The following is a 21913-nucleotide window of genomic DNA, read 5'->3' on the forward strand; positions in this document are numbered from 1 at the left end:
GAACAAAGCAATGCCACCTGTGTACTCCAGTTACCAATTGTGACCTGCATTTGGCCTACTTTTTTATTTTAGGCCTACTCAGTCTGTCTGAGCCACTTATTACAGTTGTCCTCCACTGAACAAAGCAATGCCACCTGTGTACTCCTGTACATTTAGCCTATTTTTTTACTTTAGGCTTACTAAGTCTGTGTGAGCCTCTCATAACAGTTGTCCTCCTCCGCTGAACAAAGCTATGCCACCTGTGTATTCCTGTTAGCAATTTTGAACTGCATTTAGCCTACTTACTTACTTGGGCCTAGTAGCTGTGTGAGCCTCTCATAACAGTTGTCCTCCTCCGCTGAACAAAGCTATGCCGCCTGTGTACTCCTGTTAGCAATTTTGAACTGCATTTAGCCTACTTTCTTATTTGGGCCTACTAACTGTGTTTGCCCCTCATTACAGTTGTCCTCTGCTGAACAAAGCAATGCCGCCAGTTTAGTCCTGTTAGCAATTTTGAACTGCATTTAGCCTACTTACTTATTTGGGCCTAGTAACTGTGTCAGCCACTCCTTACAGTTGTCCTCCGCTGAACAAAGCAATGCCGCCAGTTTAGTCCTGTTACCAATTGTGAACTGCATTTAGCCTACTTTATTATTTGGGCTTATATCTGTGTTTCCTCCTCATCCTGCCCATTGCCCAGCCACTGCTAGATGAGTCTGCTGGTACATTGACCCAGACCACTACATTCCCCTTGCACTCTACACAGCCAGAATCTGACCCTGCTGAAAGTCAGGTTCCCCTTCCCGCATACTATACCACCTTACAGGGGACAAAGAGGAAGGTGCAGATAAAAGTGCAGGTTCCTTCATCAGGTGGGGGGGCATACTCGTTGGCACTGGCACAGTGCCCCTCATAGTACGCAAAAGTGTCTCTGGCAGTGGGAGGCGCCGCCCGCCGTCAAACACACCGCCTTACTATGAGGGGCCCTGTGCCAGTGCCAACTAGTGGACCCCCCCTGCTTGCTCAGGATCGCAGCACTTGCAAAGTTGAAATACTTACCTCTCCCTGCTCCACCGCCGTGACGTATTCCGCGTTTCCTAGGCCCACAAAAATCTTGAGCCAGCCCTACCCCCCCCACAACTTTAGCCAAATGAGCCCCTGTTTTCAATGCCTAACTATTATTATAAAGTAAATTAAGATCGACAAACTTAAGAAATACGAATTTATGTTTTTGGCATTAAAATGGGCACTGTAGGTGTTTTTCTGTCCTCCACTCACTGCGGACTTTGATTCCCCATTGACTTGCATTGGGTTTCGTGTTTCGGCCGACCCCTGACTTTTCGCAATAATCGGCCAATTTCACCCGACCCGACTTTTGAGAAAGTCGGGTTTTGCGAAACCCGACTCGATCCTAAAAAAGTAAAAGTCGCTCAACTCTACTGATAACAATTCAAACAGGTGCCATTACTACAGGTAATGAGTGGAGGACAGAGGAACCTCTTAAAGAAGAAGTTACAGGTCATACTTAATAAATCTTGCCAAATCAGACAAGGTGATTTTCTGGATTTGTTTTCTCATTTTGACTCTCATACTTGTGGTCTACCTATGATGTCAATTACAGGTCTCTCTCATCTTTTTAAGTGTGAGAACTTTGGTGGTTGACTAAATACTTTTTTCCCCCCCACTGAAAATTTGAATATATACACTTGTATATTTTGGTCAGTGTTTTGCATCCAAAAATCACAGGCTAAAATCCTGAGTAGAATATATAAAGAAATATAATGTATAGTCAATTCACAGGGCCATCCACCGTAGTGGCCATCTTTTTTTTTTGTATTTATGCCAAATCACATTGGGGCTGGAGTCTTATAACTCCCATGATGCTCCACAGAGAGGGGTGAAGTCATACGTCACTGTAGTTTAACATAAGTCAGGGACTTGGGACATCATTGACCCCCAGTTTGCACAGTGACTCAAGTGGCCCACGGGTAATCATGACTACACTGTGATACAGCTACACAAACGTTTGGGGCCCACAAGCCACATAAGGATAATATATACATAGTAAATATATGTTTATTATTATTTTGTTTTTAAATAATAATGTACTGTTTTAACAAGGTCTTAAAGTGTAACAATGTGTAAATCTCTCAGTCTAGATGGTTAAAACCGCAAACCTCTCTAAATCTGATATTTCACCTTATAATCTATGTAAATGTTATTCTGTGCAACCTCCATATTTTATTTCAGAGTTTTCTGCGTTTACTGCAGATATCAGGCAGCAGAGGGAAATATAGGTTACTGGAATTAATCCCTTTAACGTTCTGTGCTAGTTTGAAGAGCTGCGATTATGGAAAAAATGTTGCCTCAGTAGAAGGTTAAGGAAATGTCTCTTTCAAGGCTTAAGGACATACATAAGCATTTGAATGTGTAAATTCCCTCAGCAGTAGATTAAACTATTTCCAGCTAAAGCTCCAAAGGGGAATGCAAGTGAATTAACCCATTTTCCTCCAGGCAGACTGATTTTTATTTTTTTTTAACAGTGGTCCTCTTGTATATTCAATAAATTGAAGATAATCTCTCACCAGGTTTTTGCCACTTAATGTGCAAGCAGCATTATGTAGAGACATAGACCCTGATTCTTGCAATGTGTCACTTACTGGGCTGCAGTGCAGTTTTGATGAAAATCACCGTTTCTTCAGCAGGAGAATTTCATTCGAGGACTAGTAAACCTACTTCCACTTAGTTCAGCGTCTTCATGAGCTCCGTATAACCCTGATTGGCAGCTTTTTGTATACATTATTAATGGGCAGAAAGCTACCAATCTGTGATGTAGATGGGGCTCTACAGAACTCTACATTCAGAGAACTGCTAGCAAGCAGGTCAGTAAGGGACACATTGCTGGAATCCGGATTTCTGTCCTTAAATTGTTCTCTGATTGTGCAAATACTCTAGGAACAAACACTATCAGCTCTGATTCTCTCGCATGAGAGAATCAATGACAATGTGACCCTGGCCTAAAACTAAAGCCTGTTTCTTAAAACCAAGCCTCTCATGACACATTGAAACATGGGGATTCCATTTTGATAATCTGACAGGAATTCATGTTAATCAAGTTCACAATAAGTGGCCAATCTGCGCTGTTTTGTATATCATAGGAAGCCATTTTGGATAGTTAAAGCGTAGGTGTTGTTTTAGTTTTTATTTCATAAATCTATAGTATGAGTGGAAATAACCAAATTTGTAATATATCTTATGAAAAAAATCAGCTTTTTTCTCTGCCAGGACTGATCTTTTATTCTCAAGTTTGCATTTTATGAACTTTCCGCAGTACATACGGTAATTGTTCTAGTGACAGTGTGAGTATGTCATGAGAGAGGCAACAAATATGTGAAATATGAAAGTATACCTGTATTCAAAAGACAGATGTAAGTGAGTGAACACGTTTTGTAAGAAGAATATATGGTTCTGCATGAAGGTACACAAAGAATAAAATAGTGTCTGAGCTAACCAAAAGCTGTTTGTAATTTGTAGTTCATTGAAGAAGTGGATCCATCATTATGTCAGAGATACCATTTTTGCCCTCTCATCTGGACATGGGAAGTGTGGAGTGGCAGTGATCAGGACAAGTGGCCCTGCCAGTCAAGAAGCCTTACACCTCCTAAGCAAGTGGCAGGCATTGCCTCCTCCAAGACAACTCAAACTTGCATCCATTTTCTGTCCAAAGTCTGGAGAGCTATTGGACAGAGGACTGGTGGTTTGGTTTTTGGGTAAGTTTTCATCAAAATTACTGATACAAGTGTTCCTTTTTTACTATGTGGTGTATAGGATATAAGCCGGTGTTTCCGATTTCCCTCTTGTGGGAGTGTCTCTCCCAAAATATAAGCTGGATGTGAAGTCTGTTTGTTTCCAGGGTACTGATATCTTCATTAGCTTACATATAAGTACAGCTTCTATCCTGCACTTATTTCCTCTTCAAGTCCTTTCTTCTAGCTTGTTTTCTCTGATTTGTGTGTGTGATTAAAACACTGCTATGTATATTGGTCTAGGGTTACATGATTACTTGGATGACTGAGTGACTAGGTCTAACTAGATGCAAACTAGACGCAGGAGAGCTCTGACTAATGTCACATTATCAGGTCTGATTCAACTATAGGGGAAATATGCTTTGTATGTAAGGGGTATATATACATAGTATAGTGGCAAGTTACTGGAGGGTAGGTATGTTTCACTAAGAGTGTTAGCTTCAGTGATAGCAACCTAGGAAAATCCCCAGCACTTAATGTGCTGAAAGGGGTTAATCAGCCATATTTAGTGGTAGGTTGATTAGTTAGCTGTAGAGTGTGAGGAATCCAGAGGATAAATAGGCACCCATCTAGAGCATTCAGAAGGGGTGGGCCTGGAGGTGCAAGCTCTGGAGCTGTGGTTTAATGTTAAGGAAAACTGAACCTTTTGTTGTTTGTTCCTGCAGTGAGCGGTTTCCCGTAGCAACAAGGACTGTGCCATACTTTTTGTTTTTGTGTTAGACCGGGGTTATAAGTGGATTAGTCAGGCAGCAGAGTTTAGAATAGATTGGGGGGGGTGCAAGAGTGTTAAGGTACTGTCACACTAGACGATATCGCTAGCGATCCGTGACGTTGCAGCGTCCTCGCTAGCGATATCGTCCAGTGTGACAGGCAGCAGCGATCAGGCCCCTGCTGTGCTGTCGCTGGTCGGGGAAGAAAGTCCAGAACTTTATTTCGTTGCTGGACTCCCCGTAGACATCGCTGAATCGGCGTGTGTGACACCGATTCAGCGATGTCTTCGCTGGTAACCAGGGTAAACATCGGGTAACTAAGCGCAGGGCCGCGCTTAGTAACCCGATGTTTACCCTGGTTACCATCCTAAAAGTAAAAAAACAAACACTACATACTTACCTACCGCTGTCTGTCCTCCAGCGCTGTGCTCTGCTCTCCTCCTGCTCTGGCTGTGAGCGTCGGTCAGCCGGAATGCAGAGCGGTGACGTCACCGCTCTGCTTTCCGGCCGCTGTGCTCACAGCCAGAGCAGGAGGACCTCGGGGAGCTCTCCAGCGACCAAACAGCGACGCTGCAGCGATCCGGATCGTTGTCTGTATCGCTGCAGCGTCGCTATGTGTGACGGTACCTTTAGAAGGGAGGCCACAAAGTAGGAGATTGCAGTGGTCAAGGTGGGAGATGATGAGTGGACTAGGGTTTTTACAGATTATTGGTTGAGGAATGCATCCCCATGCTATACAAGCGATCAGCCTGCAAAGAATGATAAATAAAAGTTTTATAAAAAATTGTAAATATAGAAAAAAATAAAAAAAATAATATATTGTAGCCATTGTGGAAAGTCGGCTCACGTAGATGCTTTGCAAGGTCGACACAGGAACACTTTTAGGTTCAAGTCTCTGGGTGGTTTATTACTTCATAAACCATAAAGCCCAAAATAGTAACAAAAACATCATTTCTGGCACAAATGACAAAAAGTCCATACAAAGTTCTTCCCAGTATGGCTCCTGTCTTCTGGGACAAACACGCACAGCTTCCTTTCTCCAAGACAACACTGGCTGGACATTTAACTCCCTCCAACTTCGCCCTTGAGGTGGACATATTGTGAGTAGGCATCCCGCCCATCTCTGACCTACTCACTATGAAAGCCAGACCCTGGTAATGACTGGTTTACTCTCAGCACATATCATGCTGGAGGAAAACTTATGGCTTTCACATCACGCAGGATAACAACCTTTGCGACACATATATTTTCCATCACATACGGTGCCAGTGACCCTGTCACACCATAAATATTTTTATTTTAAAAAGTACACATATTTGGTATTGCCGAGTCCGCAATGACCCGACCTATGACACTGTCCCACTAGTTAACCCGTTTAGTAAACACCATAAAAAAATACCGTATATACTCGAGTATAAGCCGAGATTTTCAGCCCATTTTTTTGGGCTGAAAGTCCCCCTCTCGGCTTATACTCGAGTCATATACCCGGGTGTCAGCAGGGGAGGAGGAGCGGGGCCTGTGTAATCATACTTACCTGCTCCCAGCGCGGTCCCTGCAGTCCCTGGCTTCTCTGGCGCTGCAGATTCTTCCTGCACTGAGCGGTCACATGGCACCGCTCATTACAGAAATGAATAGGCAGCTCCACCCCCATAGGGGTGGAGCCGCTTATTCATTGCTGTAAATGATCGGTGCCATGTGACCGCTCAATTACAGGAAGAAGCTGCAGCGCCGGAGAAGCCAGGGACTGCGCCGCAGCAGCCAGGGACTGCGCAGCAGCGCTATAATTACCTGCTCCTCGCTCCGGCTCCGTCTGCAGCGTCCTCTAGCAATGACGCTCAGGTTAGAGGGCGCTGTGACGTAGTCAGTGCGCGCCCTCTGCTGAGCGTCAGTGCTGGAGACGGAGCCGCAGAGGAGCAGGTAATTATTTTTTTTTTTTTTTTTATTAAATAGATTTTTATTGAAAGCGAATATGAACAATACAATTTATGCATTTTCCAGTATATTACAAAATTTTTACATTTTCCAAACCCCCAACAATCCCAACAAAACCCAAACCTCCCCCTCCCCTGACAGCTCATACCCAGTTATACTTTGTTACCAGTATTGATGGCTCTTTGAGCCATTTGAATCACTTATGTCCGCTTGTTCTTTAGCACTCTCTTCCTTTCAGAGGCCCTCATCCTCCCATTTCCCATACCTACTATCCCAGCTCGAGCCACGGAGACCACATTTTATCAAACGTTTCTATTTTCCCACGTCTTTTGTATACCCCCCTTTCCAAATTGAGACCATGTTTAACATATTTCAGGAATTCACCCCTTGTAGGCGGCTCATCCTTGATCCAGTTCCTTGCTATTACCTTCCTTGCCATATATAATAGCCTAGCTATTGCTATCTTCCAGGTGTTATCCACTCTAATTTCCTCTACATGTCCCAGTATACACACTATCGGATCTCTCGGCACTCTGCATTTATACGCCCCTTCCACACGGCTCATTACCACCAACCAGAAAGCAACCAGTCTTGGACATGTCCACATCATGTGGTATATTCCTGCATTCTCAGTCTTACATCTCGGGCATTCAGAGTCCGCACGCAACCCCGCTCTGTGCAACACTTCCGGTGATTTATAGACTCTGTGCAAGATGTACAGCTGCGATAGTCTATACGGCTCGCTCAGTGACACTCGTGGAACCCACTCCAACACCGACTCCCAGGTTTCATCCTCCATTGGGCCTAAATCTCTTTCCCATTTCGCTCTCGCTTTTAGAGGGAAGTCTAGTAAATATGCATGTAGAAGGTCCTTATAAAGGGTGGTAATGACTCCCCTTGTGGACCCTTCCCCACATACGTATTCCAGAACTATGTCCTCCTGGATCTCAATACCACCGCCCTTGTTTTGCGCTTTAAAGGCATGTTTCATCTGAGCATATTGATACTCCCCAGTCGGTCTCAATCCAAACTCTCCCTGCAGCTGCGAAAAGGACTTTAATCCTTGTTGTTGAATTATCTGAGCCACCAAGTGGATTCCTTTGGCCTGCCACTCCACCAGCACTCCAAGAGCCGCAAACTCAACCAAATTATTATTAAGCCATATCGGTGTAAATTTAGTCAGCCCCGTAACCCCCCGAATATGTCGCAGTCTGGTCCATAATTTATGTATCAAAAACATAGTTGGGTATAATTTCCCCAATACTCCCAAGGAGCCATCCTCCAGACACTGCGCCACCGGTCTTCGGTTTGTCACCCTCTCCATCAAGTGTTGTACCGCACTGGTAGACGCTCCCCGCGCCCAGCCCTTCAAATGCTGGCTCTGGGCTGCAAGAAAATATAACTCAGGATTGGGTAAAGCCAATCCTCCATCTTCCTTGGGTCGCTGAAGCGTCTCCAGGCGGATACGTGGGTACCGCCTCCCCCATATCAGGCTTCTAAAAAGAGCATTAATCTGCCGGAATTTCCCACGTGGAATCCAAACTGGCGCATTATGTAGGACGTAAAGTAATTTGGGCATCAGAACCATTTTAATGAGATTAACCCTACCCACCACCGATAGGTGTAATTTATTCCACGCATCCACTTTTGCTTTAAGGGCGCCCATGAGAGGAGTCAAATTCCTATAGAAAAACTCTGTAACTGGCATCGAGATCCATATTCCCAGGTATTTGAAAAGGGATGCCACCTTAAGCCGCCCCTCTCCCAATGGCTCACTTCTGCTCTCCTCCACCCCATCCACCTCGAAGAGGACCGATTTATCCCAATTTATCCTCAATCCCGACAAGGCTCCAAATTTCCCAATGATCTCGATAGCCCCATTCAAGGCTTCATCCGGGTCCGCCAGGAACAGTAAAATGTCATCTGCATATAACGCGATCTTCTCCTCAACACTCCCATATCTGAACCCAGGAACCTCATCCGATTGTCGGATCTTAGCGGCCAGTGGCTCCACAGCTAAGGCAAACAGAAGGGGCGACAGTGGGCAACCCTGCCTCGTACCTCTGGCCAACTTTATAGGCTGAGAAAGTTCCCCATTCACTCTAATTCTAGCTGTTGGTAGTGAATATAACAGTTGAGTCCATGCCACAAATTGCGGACCAATACCCATACACTTCAACACCCGCCAGAGATATCCCCACTCCACACTGTCAAACGCCTTATGGGCATCCAAGGATGCAATAACCCTTCGGCCACAGTTGTCAGACTTCAGCTGTAGGTTCATATGCAGCCTCCGCAGATTAACCGCTGTAGACCTGTCAGGCATAAAACCAGACTGATCCGGATGTACAAGGCTAGCAATGACGCTGGACAAACGGGTAGCTAACACCTTGGCCAAGAGTTTGACATCGATGGTTAACAGAGAGATTGGTCGATACGACTCAGGCTTCCCCAGATCCTTATCCTCCTTCGGAATAACCACTATAATAGCCTCCCTCATAGATGCTGGGAGATACCCTTGGCATCCAGCCTCCTCCAGTACTAACTTTAATCTGGGAATCAGCACTTCCTCCAAACTTTTATAGATTTCGGCTGGTAACCCATCAACCCCAGGTGCCTTCCCATTAGCCATAGACTTCAGCGCCCGACTCAGTTCCTCCTCGGTGATAGGGGCATCGAGGCTCACCCCATCCTCCTCACTCAATTTCGGAAGACCCAGACTCTCAAGGAAAGTCTCCGTATCTCCGGCTGACTCATTGACCCTGGAGGAATATAAGTCCGCGTAAAAGTCCGCAAAGACCTTTATAATTTCAGGTGTTTCAGATACCCTGCTCCCCCCATCTGAAACCAACGAATGTACATACGAGGTACCACGCTGAGCCGCGGCTACCACCGATAGCATGTGTCCCACTGTTTCTCCCTCCTGAAAATAAGCCACCCTCTGAAACTCCCGCTTCCTTTCAGCTTTTCCCAGCAGAATCTTTTCCATACAATTTTGCGCTGTTCTCAACCTTTTCTCTGCCTCAGAAGTCCCCAGCACTACCATCTCGTCCTCTGCGGCTTTCAGCTCCTCCAACGCCACTCTCTCCGCTTCCCTCGTCTTCCTCTTACACCTACTAATGTCTCTAAATAGTAACCCTCTCAGGTACGCTTTCATTGCATCCCAAACAGTTAGAGCATCTGTACTCCCATCATTTAAAGCAAAGAATTCCGTCACCTCCTTCCCTATACCGTCCAAATCAATACTCTGTAACCAGTTAGGATGGATCTTCCATTCTCTCCCACTTGCGGTCCGTGTCCCCAACAACCTAACCTCCACCTCAATTGGACTGTGATCCGAAAGGGCCCTCGGCAGATAACGCACCTCTCCCACCATTGTGTCCAACAGGCGGTTACCCAGCGCCATATCAATTCTGGATAGCGTAGCATGAGCCGGCGAGTAGCACGAGTACCCTCTCTCCCCAACATGTCTAACTCTCCATAGATCAATCATGCCTATTTCACGCACATAGGTACCAAATGTTGTAGTGTGCCCCTCCGACCTGTTCTGGGTGTTCTTATTTTTATCCCAAAAGTCATCACAGATATTGTTCAAATCCCCAATAATTAAGAGTGGTAGTGGTTCCCATCGTTGCACCCTCTCCAACACCTCCCTGATCTTCTTACTTGAATATGGAGGTGGAATATACATTGCCGCCACACACAATCTCACTCCATACAATATACATTGTATCACCACATACTGACCCTCAGCATCCACACATACTTTCACCTCTTCATACTGCACTCCCACCGGCACCAACACTGACACACCTCTTGAGTACGTCGAAAAGGTAGAATGATACCCTTTCTGTATCCAACGTCTATTCAGTACATCCACTTTCTCCTGTATCAAGTGCGTCTCTAGCAAGCATATCATAGAAGCCCGCTGATCCTTCGCATACTGCAAGCTCGCAGCTCTCCTAGATTTATCCGCCAGACCTCTCACATTCCAACTCAAAATCTTAAAGCGGTCCCCTATTATGTGACTCATCATCTTTAGTTATGTCTTTACTTCCCGTTCTGAGCTGTCTAACTTCCCTCCCCACCCTTACCCCTACCCCCCCTCCCCCACACCCCCCAATACTATACATTCTGCCTCTTATCAAGAGTGGGGCACCATCACCCATTGCGAACACTCTTGTTAACGTAACCTTCTCCTTCCGCCTCCCGCTACCGTTTATAACAGAATTCGGCGCAATTCTTAGAAGAACAATATAATTCAACCTGTATTAAATTACAACTGCAAGAAACTAAATAAACTTTTAGTACGCTGCACACCCTTCCTCCCTCGTACTTCTCCGCCGCATCAGCACACCCAGTACATTCCCTGAATAATACCCAGCTCCACCCTCCAACCTTCACATTTCAATTACCAGTGTACTGTCAGTCCATCTCTTTTTCCCCTTTTTGAAAGAATTAAAATACCTCCCGACTAACCCACCCCACATTTTCAATCTCCTTTCCCTTTAAGCTTTTTAGCATTAAGATCTATCCACTGGGTAGCGTCCTCCGGCGTCTGGAAAAAATGAATCTTATCCAGCGCTACCACTCTCAGTCGTGCCGGAAACATCATGGAGTATTGCACTCCCAGTTCTCTCAGCCGTCTCTTGATACCCGTGAACATCATCCGTTGTTTCTGTACCAGGGCGGAATAGTCAGGGTAAATAGCAACTCTTTGACCTCCAATTGTCAGATCCGTCATGTCTCTAGCTTTCCTCAGGATAATGTCTCTGTCTCTGTAGTTTAGGATTTTGGCAAGCATGGTACGGGGATTTGCTCCAGGGACAGGTGGTTTCGGTGGGACCCTGTGGGCTCTTTCTACCGCAAATACTTTTGTCAGTGCTGCATCACCAAAGGTCTCAAGGAGCCAGCTTTCAATATACTCCGTGGGATTCCTCCCCTCAATTTTTTCAGGGACACCCACTATACGAATGTTATTTCTTCTGGACCTGTTCTCCAGATCCTCATTTTTTGCAGCCAGCTCCGATATTGCCTGAGTAAACTTCCTCTCCGCTTTCTGCAGCTGCACTATATGGTCTTCTGCCGTGCTCACTCTTTCCTCCACAGCCCCCACACGTTTGTCAATCTTCTGCAGGGCTGCATTTATCTGGGCTGTATCCCCCTTGACCTCCTGTAGCTGCTGGGTGAGGGATTGTTTGCATGATGATACCAGTGCAAAGACATCTCTAAGGGTGGGCTCTGCTCCTGACTCCTTATCTTCAGATCCCCCTACTACCACCGCCATGTCACCATCCCTGCTCCCCTGTTGTACCTCCTGCTCCTCTGCTGGGCTTTCCTCCTCTCCTTCTGTGTCTGTGTCTGCTCCGGCATCCTCCACTGCTTTTCCTGTGTTCCCTGCGGCCTCCACTCTAGCAAACTGCTGGAGCTTTGCCGCCGCCGACATTCTCTTCTGGCATGCCGCGTTGTCCTTCTCCGCCTTCTCTCTGGCGTCGGCGCCATCTTGGCTGATCCCAGCCTCGCCGGCTCCTGCATCTCTTTGCCTCCTCCTGGTCATATTTGTTGACCTCGAGGCCGCCTCTATTCACCGCCGCACTCCCGGGACTTTCCTGCAGCCGGTAAGCGCCTTGAATCGCCGCTCAGCTGCGGCTTATAAGGATAAATTGTGCGTTAGCAGCGGGAGCGCTCTGTCACACGTCCGCTCACATGGACGTTCAGGCCACGCCCCGAGCAGGTAATTATTGAAAGCGCCGGCGTCCTGAGAAGAGAGGTGAGTATGTGATTTTTTTTTTTTTTTATGGCAGCACCAGCAGCATTCTAAGGAGCACCTATGGGGCCATAAAGGTGCAGAGCATATATGGGGCACAGCATTATAAGGAGCATCTATGGGGCCATAAAGGTGCAGAGCATATATGGGGCACAGCATTATAAGGAGCACCTATGGGGCCATAAAGGTGCAGAGCATATATGGGGCACAGCATTATAAGGAGCACCTATGGGGCCATAAAGGTGCAGAGCATATATGGGGCACAGCATTATAAGGAGCACCTATGGGGCCATAAAGGTGCAGAGCATATAAGGGGCACAGCATTATAAGGAGCACCTATGGGGCCATAAAGGTGCAGAGCATATAAGGGGCACAGCATTATAAGGAGCACCTATGGGGCCATAAAGGTGCAGAGCATATATGGGGCACAGCATTATAAGGAGCACCTATGGGGCCATAAAGGTGCAGAGCATATATGGGGCACAGCATTATAAGGAGCACCTATGGGGCCATAAAGGTGCAGAGCATATAAGGGGCACAGCATTATAAGGAGCACCTATGGGGCCATAAAGGTGCAGAGCATATAAGGGGCACAGCATTATAAGGAGCACCTATGGGGCCATAAAGGTGCAGAGCATATATGGGGCACAGCATTATAAGGAGCACCTATGGGGCCATAAAGGTGCAGAGCATATAAGGGGCACAGCATTATAAGGAGCACCTATGGGGCCATAAAGGTGCAGAGCATATATGGGGCACAGCATTATAAGGAGCACCTATGGGGCCATAAAGGTGCAGAGCATATATGGGGCACAGCATTATAAGGAGCACCTATGGGGCCATAAAGGTGCAGAGCATATATGGGGCACAGCATTATAAGGAGCACCTATGGGGCCATAAAGGTGCAGAGCATATATGGGGCACAGCATTATAAGGAGCATCTATGGGGCCATAAAGGTGCAGAGCATATATGGCACAGCATTATAAGGAGCACCTATGGGGCCATAAAGGTGCAGAGCATATAAGGGGCACAGCATTATAAGGAGCACCTATGGGGCCATAAAGGTGCAGAGCATATATGGCACAGCATTATAAGGAGCACCTATGGGGCCATAAAGGTGCAGAGCATATATGGCACAGCATTCTAAGGAGCACCTATGGGGCCATAAAGGTGCAGAGCATATATGGGGCACAGCATTATAAGGAGCACCTATGGGGCCATAAAGGTGCAGAGCATATAAGGGGCACAGCATTATAAGGAGCACCTATGGGGCCATAAAGGTGCAGAGCATATAAGGGGCACAGCATTATAAGGAGCACCTATGGGGCCATAAAGGTGCAGAGCATATATGGGGCACAGCATTATAAGGAGCACCTATGGGGCCATAAAGGTGCAGAGCATATATGGGGCACAGCATTATAAGGAGCACCTATGGGGCCATAAAGGTGCAGAGCATATAAGGGGCACAGCATTATAAGGAGCACCTATGGGGCCATAAAGGTGCAGAGCATATAAGGGGCACAGCATTATAAGGAGCACCTATGGGGCCATAAAGGTGCAGAGCATATATGGGGCACAGCATTATAAGGAGCACCTATGGGGCCATAAAGGTGCAGAGCATATAAGGGGCACAGCATTATAAGGAGCACCTATGGGGCCATAAAGGTGCAGAGCATATATGGGGCACAGCATTATAAGGAGCACCTATGGGGCCATAAAGGTGCAGAGCATATATGGGGCACAGCATTATAAGGAGCACCTATGGGGCCATAAAGGTGCAGAGCATATATGGGGCACAGCATTATAAGGAGCACCTATGGGGCCATAAAGGTGCAGAGCATATATGGGGCACAGCATTATAAGGAGCATCTATGGGGCCATAAAGGTGCAGAGCATATATGGCACAGCATTATAAGGAGCACCTATGGGGCCATAAAGGTGCAGAGCATATAAGGGGCACAGCATTATAAGGAGCACCTATGGGGCCATAAAGGTGCAGAGCATATATGGCACAGCATTATAAGGAGCACCTATGGGGCCATAAAGGTGCAGAGCATATATGGCACAGCATTCTAAGGAGCACCTATGGGGCCATAAAGGTGCAGAGCATATATGGGGCACAGCATTATAAGGAGCACCTATGGGGCCATAAAGGTGCAGAGCATATAAGGGGCACAGCATTATAAGGAGCACCTATGGGGCCATAAAGGTGCAGAGCATATAAGGGGCACAGCATTATAAGGAGCACCTATGGGGCCATAAAGGTGCAGAGCATATAAGGGGCACAGCATTATAAGGAGCACCTATGGGGCCATAAAGGTGCAGAGCATATATGGGGCACAGCATTATAAGGAGCACCTATGGGGCCATAAAGGTGCAGAGCATATAAGGGGCACAGCATTCTAAGGAGCACCTATGGGGCCATAAAGGTGCAGAGCATATATGGGGCAGCATTCTAAGGAGCACCTATGGGGCCATAAAGGTGCAGAGCATATATGGGGCACAGCATTATAAGGAGCACCTATAGGGCCATAAAGGTGCAGAGCATATATGGGGCACAGCATTATAAGGAGCACCTATGGGGCCATAAAGGTGCAGAGCATATATGGGGCACAGCATTATAAGGAGCACCTATGGGGCCATAAAGGTGCAGAGCATATATGGGGCACAGCATTATAAGGAGCATCTATGGGGCCATAAAGGTGCAGAGCATATAAGGGGCACAGCATTATAAGGAGCATCTATGGGGCCATAAAGGTGCAGAGCATATATGGCACAGCATTATAAGGAGCACCTATGGGGCCATAAAGGTGCAGAGCATATAAGGGGCACAGCATTATAAGGAGCACCTATGGGGCCATAAAGGTGCAGAGCATATATGGCACAGCATTATAAGGAGCACCTATGGGGCCATAAAGGTGCAGAGCATATATGGCACAGCATTCTAAGGAGCACCTATGGGGCCATAAAGGTGCAGAGCATATATGGGGCACAGCATTATAAGGAGCACCTATGGGGCCATAAAGGTGCAGAGCATATAAGGGGCACAGCATTATAAGGAGCACCTATGGGGCCATAAAGGTGCAGAGCATATAAGGGGCACAGCATTATAAGGAGCACCTATGGGGCCATAAAGGTGCAGAGCATATAAGGGGCACAGCATTATAAGGAGCACCTATGGGGCCATAAAGGTGCAGAGCATATATGGGGCACAGCATTATAAGGAGCACCTATGGGGCCATAAAGGTGCAGAGCATATAAGGGGCACAGCATTCTAAGGAGCACCTATGGGGCCATAAAGGTGCAGAGCATATATGGGGCAGCATTCTAAGGAGCACCTATGGGGCCATAAAGGTGCAGAGCATATATGGGGCACAGCATTATAAGGAGCACCTATAGGGCCATAAAGGTGCAGAGCATATATGGGGCACAGCATTATAAGGAGCACCTATGGGGCCATAAAGGTGCAGAGCATATATGGGGCACAGCATTATAAGGAGCACCTATGGGGCCATAAAGGTGCAGAGCATATATGGGGCACAGCATTATAAGGAGCATCTATGGGGCCATAAAGGTGCAGAGCATATAAGGGGCACAGCATTATAAGGAGCATCTATGGGGCCATAAAGGTGCAGAGCATATATGGCACAGCATTATAAGGAGCACCTATGGGGCCATAAAGGTGCAGAGCATATAAGGGGCACAGCATTATAAGGAGCACCTATGGGGCCATAAAGGTGCAGAGCATATATGGGGCACAGCAATATAAGGAGCACCTATGGGGCCATAAAGGTGCAGAGCATATATGGCACAGCATTATAAGGAGCACCTATGGGGCCATAAAGGTGCAGAGCATATATGGGGCACAGCATTCTAAGGAGCACCTATGGGGCCATAAAGGTGCAGAGCATATATGGGGCACAGCATTATAAGGAGCACCTATGGGGCCATAAAGGTGCAGAGCATATAAGGGGCACAGCATTATAAGGAGCACCTATGGGGCCATAAAGGTGCAGAGCATATAAGTGGCACAGCATTATAAGGAGCACCTATGGGGCCATAAAGGTGCAAAGCATATAAGGGGCACAGCATTATAAGGAGCACCTATGGGGCCATAAAGGTGCAGAGCATATATGGGGCACAGCATTATAAGGAGCACCTATGGGGCCATAAAGGTGCAGAGCATATAAGGGGCACAGCATTATAAGGAGCACCTATGGGGCCATAAAGGTGCAGAGCATATATGGGGCACAGCATTATAAGGAGCACCTATGGGGCCATAAAGGTGCAGAGCATATATGGGGCACAGCATTATAAGGAGCACCTATGGGGCCATAAAGGTGCAGAGCATATATGGGGCACAGCATTATAAGGAGCACCTATGGGGCCATAAAGGTGCAGAGCATATATGGGGCACAGCATTATAAGGAGCATCTATGGGGCCATAAAGGTGCAGAGCATATATGGGGCACAGCATTATAAGGAGCACCTATGGGGCCATAAAGGTGCAGAGCATATATGGGGCACAGCATTATAAGGAGCACCTATGGGGCCATAAAGGTGCAGAGCATATATGGGGCACAGCATTATAAGGAGCACCTATGGGGCCATAAAGGTGCAGAGCATATAAGGGGCACAGCATTATAAGGAGCACCTATGGGGCCATAAAGGTGCAGAGCATATAAGGGGCACAGCATTATAAGGAGCACCTATGGGGCCATAAAGGTGCAGAGCATATATGGGGCACAGCATTATAAGGAGCACCTATGGGGCCATAAAGGTGCAGAGCATATATGGGGCACAGCATTATAAGGAGCACCTATGGGGCCATAAAGGTGCAGAGCATATAAGGGGCACAGCATTATAAGGAGCACCTATGGGGCCATAAAGGTGCAGAGCATATAAGGGGCACAGCATTATAAGGAGCACCTATGGGGCCATAAAGGTGCAGAGCATATATGGGGCACAGCATTATAAGGAGCACCTATGGGGCCATAAAGGTGCAGAGCATATAAGGGGCACAGCATTATAAGGAGCACCTATGGGGCCATAAAGGTGCAGAGCATATATGGGGCACAGCATTATAAGGAGCACCTATGGGGCCATAAAGGTGCAGAGCATATATGGGGCACAGCATTATAAGGAGCACCTATGGGGCCATAAAGGTGCAGAGCATATAAGGGGCACAGCATTATAAGGAGCACCTATGGGGCCATAAAGGTGCAGAGCATATAAGGGGCACAGCATTATAAGGAGCACCTATGGGGCCATAAAGCTGCAGAGCATAAATGGGGCACAGCATTATAAGGAGCACCTATGGGGCCATAAAGGTGCAGAGCATATATGGGGCACAGCATTATAAGGAGCACCTATGGGGCCATAAAGGTGCAGAGCATATATGGGGCACAGCATTATAAGGAGCACCTATGGGGCCATAAAGGTGCAGAGCATATATGGGGCACAGCATTATAAGGAGCATCTATGGGGCCATAAAGGTGCAGAGCATATAAGGGGCACAGCATTATAAGGAGCATCTATGGGGCAATAATCAAAGGTGCAGAGCATATATGGCACAGCATTATAAGGGGCACCTATGGGGCCATAAAGGTGCAGAGCATATATGGCACAGCATTATAAGGAGCATCTATGGGGCCATAATCAAAGGTGCAGAGCATATATGGCACAGCATTATAAGGGGCACCTATGGGGCCATAAAGGTGCAGAGCATATATGGCACAGCATTATAAGGAGCATCTATGGGGCCATAATCAAAGGTGCAGAGCATATATGGCACAGCATTATAAGGGGCACCTATGGGGCCATAAAGGTGCAGAGCATATATGGGGCACAGCATTATAAGGAGCACCTATGGGGCCATAATCAAAGGTGCAGAGCATATATGGCACAGCATTATAAGGAGCATCTATGAGGCCATAATGAACGGTGCAGAGCATTCTATATAGCACAGTTGTATATGGAGCATCTATGGGGCAATAATGAACGGTATGGAGCATCTATTTTTATTTTTGAAATTCACCGGTAAATGCTGCATTTTCTACCCTAGGCTTATACTCGAGTCAATAAGTTTTCCCAGTTTTTTGTGGCAAAATTAGGGGGGTCGGCTTATACTCGGGTCGGCTTATACTCGAGTATATACGGTACATTGTTTCCTGCCTTGTTTATCATACTGCTGAAGAAAAAGTGGAATAAAATGTGACCAAAAAGACAAATATAAATAAATATAGTACCACTGAAAATATCATCTTGTCCCACAAAAAACAAGCCATCAAACAGCTCCATCAGTTGAAAAATAAAAAAGTTATAGCTCTCAGAATAAAGCAATGCAAAAATAATTATCAAAGCGCCAAAACATGAAAAAACAGTATAACTGTGGTATCACTGTAATTTTACTGACCCGAAGAATAAAACTGCCTTATCAATTTTACCACACTCGGACGGACAATCCTGCCCCCCCCCCCCCCCCACAGAAATCGTCATAGAAAAATTCTTACAAAAAATGTCATGTGTTTCAGACAAATGCTACCAAAAAAAATTCAACTTGTCCCGCAAAAAATAAGCTCTCATATTACTCTGTCAGATGAAATATGGAAAAATTATAACTCTCAAAATATGGTGATGCAAAAACTATTTTTTGCAATAAAACGCGTTTTTTAGTGTGTGACAGCAGCCAAACATAAAAATCCGGTCTAAATCTGCTATCGCTGTAATCGCACCGACCTGAAGAATAAAGTCGCCTAATCACTTATACCGCATGAAGAACGGCGTAAAAAATAAATAAATCCAATTCTTCACCTGCTGTTTTGTTCATTCTGCCTCCCAGAGATTGCAGTAAGGCTCAGCACACATTTATCCCGTGCTCTGCTCTGAGCACTTACATCGGGGCTTCTGTGTAAATCTCAGAAATACGTGATTCAAACGGAACCTGTGGCGGAATATTCCCTATAATGGACGCCATATGACCTGTGATCCAGCGGTGTCTGTCTTTTTAGGATTGCATAAAAGTGAGGTCGACCACAGTTTTGTGCACTTTTGAAAAGAAGGATACCACTGAACAGAGGCCAGACGAAGTCCAAAGTAACTCTGCTGCCTCATTCTAGTGAATGGATCCCTGGGGTGTTTCATCTGAATTACATCACTCAGAGATTTAGATGTCCAAGAAGTATAATTTCTCCTTGCGGAGATTGACATGCTAAGCATGCCGAGATGAGGAGACTTAAAGCCACAATGCTCCTCTGGGAAATATGCTAATTATGCAAATTGTGCAAAGGAAGAGAACTAGAACTCTACAGTAGTGCCACCTATTCGAAGGTAGCAATCCTACAAGTCAATGTCAACCCTTTAACAGGCCTTGTAACATGACTTAGGATGATAGCCAAACTAGAATCTCAATTTGCAAACACTGTGTTTCGGGGTACTGCCACTCATCAGTGCAAAGTGGAGATCTGTTTTGGCTGTGTGAGAGGCGTCTGACCGATATCCAATAAGTATAATTTCTCCTTGTGGAGACTGACATGCTAAGCATGCCGAGATGAGGCTCGAGACAAGGCTCGTTAAAGGGTCGACATTGATTTCTAGGATTGCTACCTTCCAATAGGTGGCACTAGAGTTCTAGTTCTCTTGCTCTCTGAAGAGACTGTTTGCATAATTAGCATATTTCCCAGAGGCGCATTGTGGCTTTAAGTCTCCTCATCTCGGCATGCTTAGTATGTCAGTCTCTGCAAGGAGAAATTAAACTTATTGGATATCGGTCGGATGCCTTTCGCACAGCCAAACCAGATTTCCACTTTGCACTGACGAGGGGCAGTACCCAGAAACACAGTGTCTGCAAATTGAGATTCTGGTTTGGCTATTATCCTAAGTCATGTGACAAGGCTCGTTAAAGGGTCGACATTGACTGTTAGGATTGCTACTTCCAATAGATGGCACTAGAGTTCTAGTCCTCTTCCTCTCTGAAGAGAAAATATGCATAGAGATTTAGATGGAAACCCCAAAGTAAGGTATCAGTGTAGAGCGCCGGATAATTGTGATCCAAATGTTATGTAAAATGTTCCCAATAAAATCTTCAACTCAATCCACAAAAAAAGCAAGTCCCCACTCAGGTCCATCATCAGTCAATAGATATATAGGGTGCTTCCACGTTACTGGTAGCACAAATGCTCTGGAAAAGCCAAATGGCTCCTTGCCCTTCAAAAGAAATTCAGCAATTTCTGCTCTCCCAAATCCAAATGGCCCCCTCCCTTCTAAGCCCCAGTGTGCCAAACCACATATAGCGTCCACATGTTTGGCATTTCTGAAGCAATGAGAGCCTGCCTAACTTATGGGTGCCTGTTTCCAGAAGCATAAGCTGGGCATAATGTACTGGTCACTTCAACGACAGTGTTCAATTTTCACTCTGCAACATTAACTGCTGCCTGTTTTTGGAAAACACCCATGGAGTCAAAATCGTCACTACACCTGTAGATAAATTCCCAAAGGTGTATAATTTCCAAAATGGGGTCACTTGAGGGGGGATTCTGCTCTTCTAGCAATTAGGGTCTCTATATATGGAGTCCGCAAACTATTCTAGGAACATCTGTGCTCCAGGAGTCAAATAGTGCTCCATTCCTCCCGAGTCTCTTCGTATAGCTAAGTAGTACTGTACAGCCACATATGGGGTATTGCCACGTTAAGTAGAAATTGATGCCATTTTTACCCACTTCTTGTGTGAAAATGTAAAATCTGCAGCTAAAACAAAATTTTGGTGGTAAAAATTTTGTTATTTTTTTCTTCACCGCCTGATGATCTAAAGTTCTGTGAGACACCTGTGGTGTCAATATGATCACTGAACCCCTAATGAATTCATTGAGAGGTGTAGTTTGTAAAATGGGATCACTTATGGGGGGTTCTGCTCTTCTGGCACCTTAGGGGCTCTACCAGTGGGTCATGGCGCCCGCAAACCATAAGAGTAAAATGTGCACTATACTATGACTCTTTTGGGGGGCTTCCATTGTTTAGGCACATCAGGGGCTCTCCAAACGGACATGGTGTCTGCTTTTGTTTCCAGGAAATGTTATATTCAAAAAGTCAAATGACGCTCCTTCCCGTCCAAGCCCTGCCATGGTCAAAAGCAGTAGTTTTTTCCCACATATGAGGTATCGGTGTACTCAGGAGAAATTGCACTACAAATTGTATGGTCCAATTTTTCCTGTTACCCTTATGAAAATGCTTAATTTGGGACTAAAAAAACATTTTTGTGGAGAAAATGATTTTTTTTTATTTTCACGGCTCAACGTTATAAACTTCTGTGAAGCATCTGAGGGTTCAAAGTGCTCACCACACATCTAGATCAGTTCCCAGAGGTGTCTAGTTTCCAAAATAGTGTCACTTGTGGGGGATTTTCGCTGTCTAGACGCATCAGGGGCTCTCCAAACACGACAAGACGTCCGCTAATTGTTCCAGCAGATTGTGCATTCAAAAAGTCAAATGGCGCTCCTTCCCTTCCAAGCCCTGCCATGCGCCCAAACAATGGTTTTCCCCCACATATGGAATATTGGCATGCTAAATAGAAATGACACAACAAATTTTGAAAGCCATTTTTTCCCTTTTACCTTTATGAAAATAAAAAAAATTGGATCTAAAGTAAATTTTTTGTGAAAAAAGTTAAATGTTCATTTCCCACATTCCAAAAATTCCTGCGAAGGGTTAATAATGTTCTGAA

At 45.9% G+C, this 21913-nt stretch overlaps 1 protein-coding gene across 2 annotated transcripts in view; it reads left to right on the forward strand.

Moving 5' to 3' along the window:
* GTPBP3 (GTP binding protein 3, mitochondrial) overlaps positions 1-21913 on the forward strand; it is a 223619-nt gene that overhangs the window by 97673 nt on the left and 104033 nt on the right. For both annotated transcript variants that reach the window (XM_069767688.1, XM_069767687.1), the window contains exon 3: positions 3514-3749. In XM_069767688.1, the coding sequence (XP_069623789.1) occupies positions 3514-3749 (236 nt within the window). The remainder of the gene's footprint in view (positions 1-3513; positions 3750-21913) is intronic.

The sequence above is a fragment of the Ranitomeya imitator genome, chromosome 1 (assembly GCF_032444005.1).
Source record: "Ranitomeya imitator isolate aRanImi1 chromosome 1, aRanImi1.pri, whole genome shotgun sequence".
NCBI classification, from domain to species: Eukaryota; Metazoa; Chordata; class Amphibia; order Anura; family Dendrobatidae; genus Ranitomeya; species Ranitomeya imitator.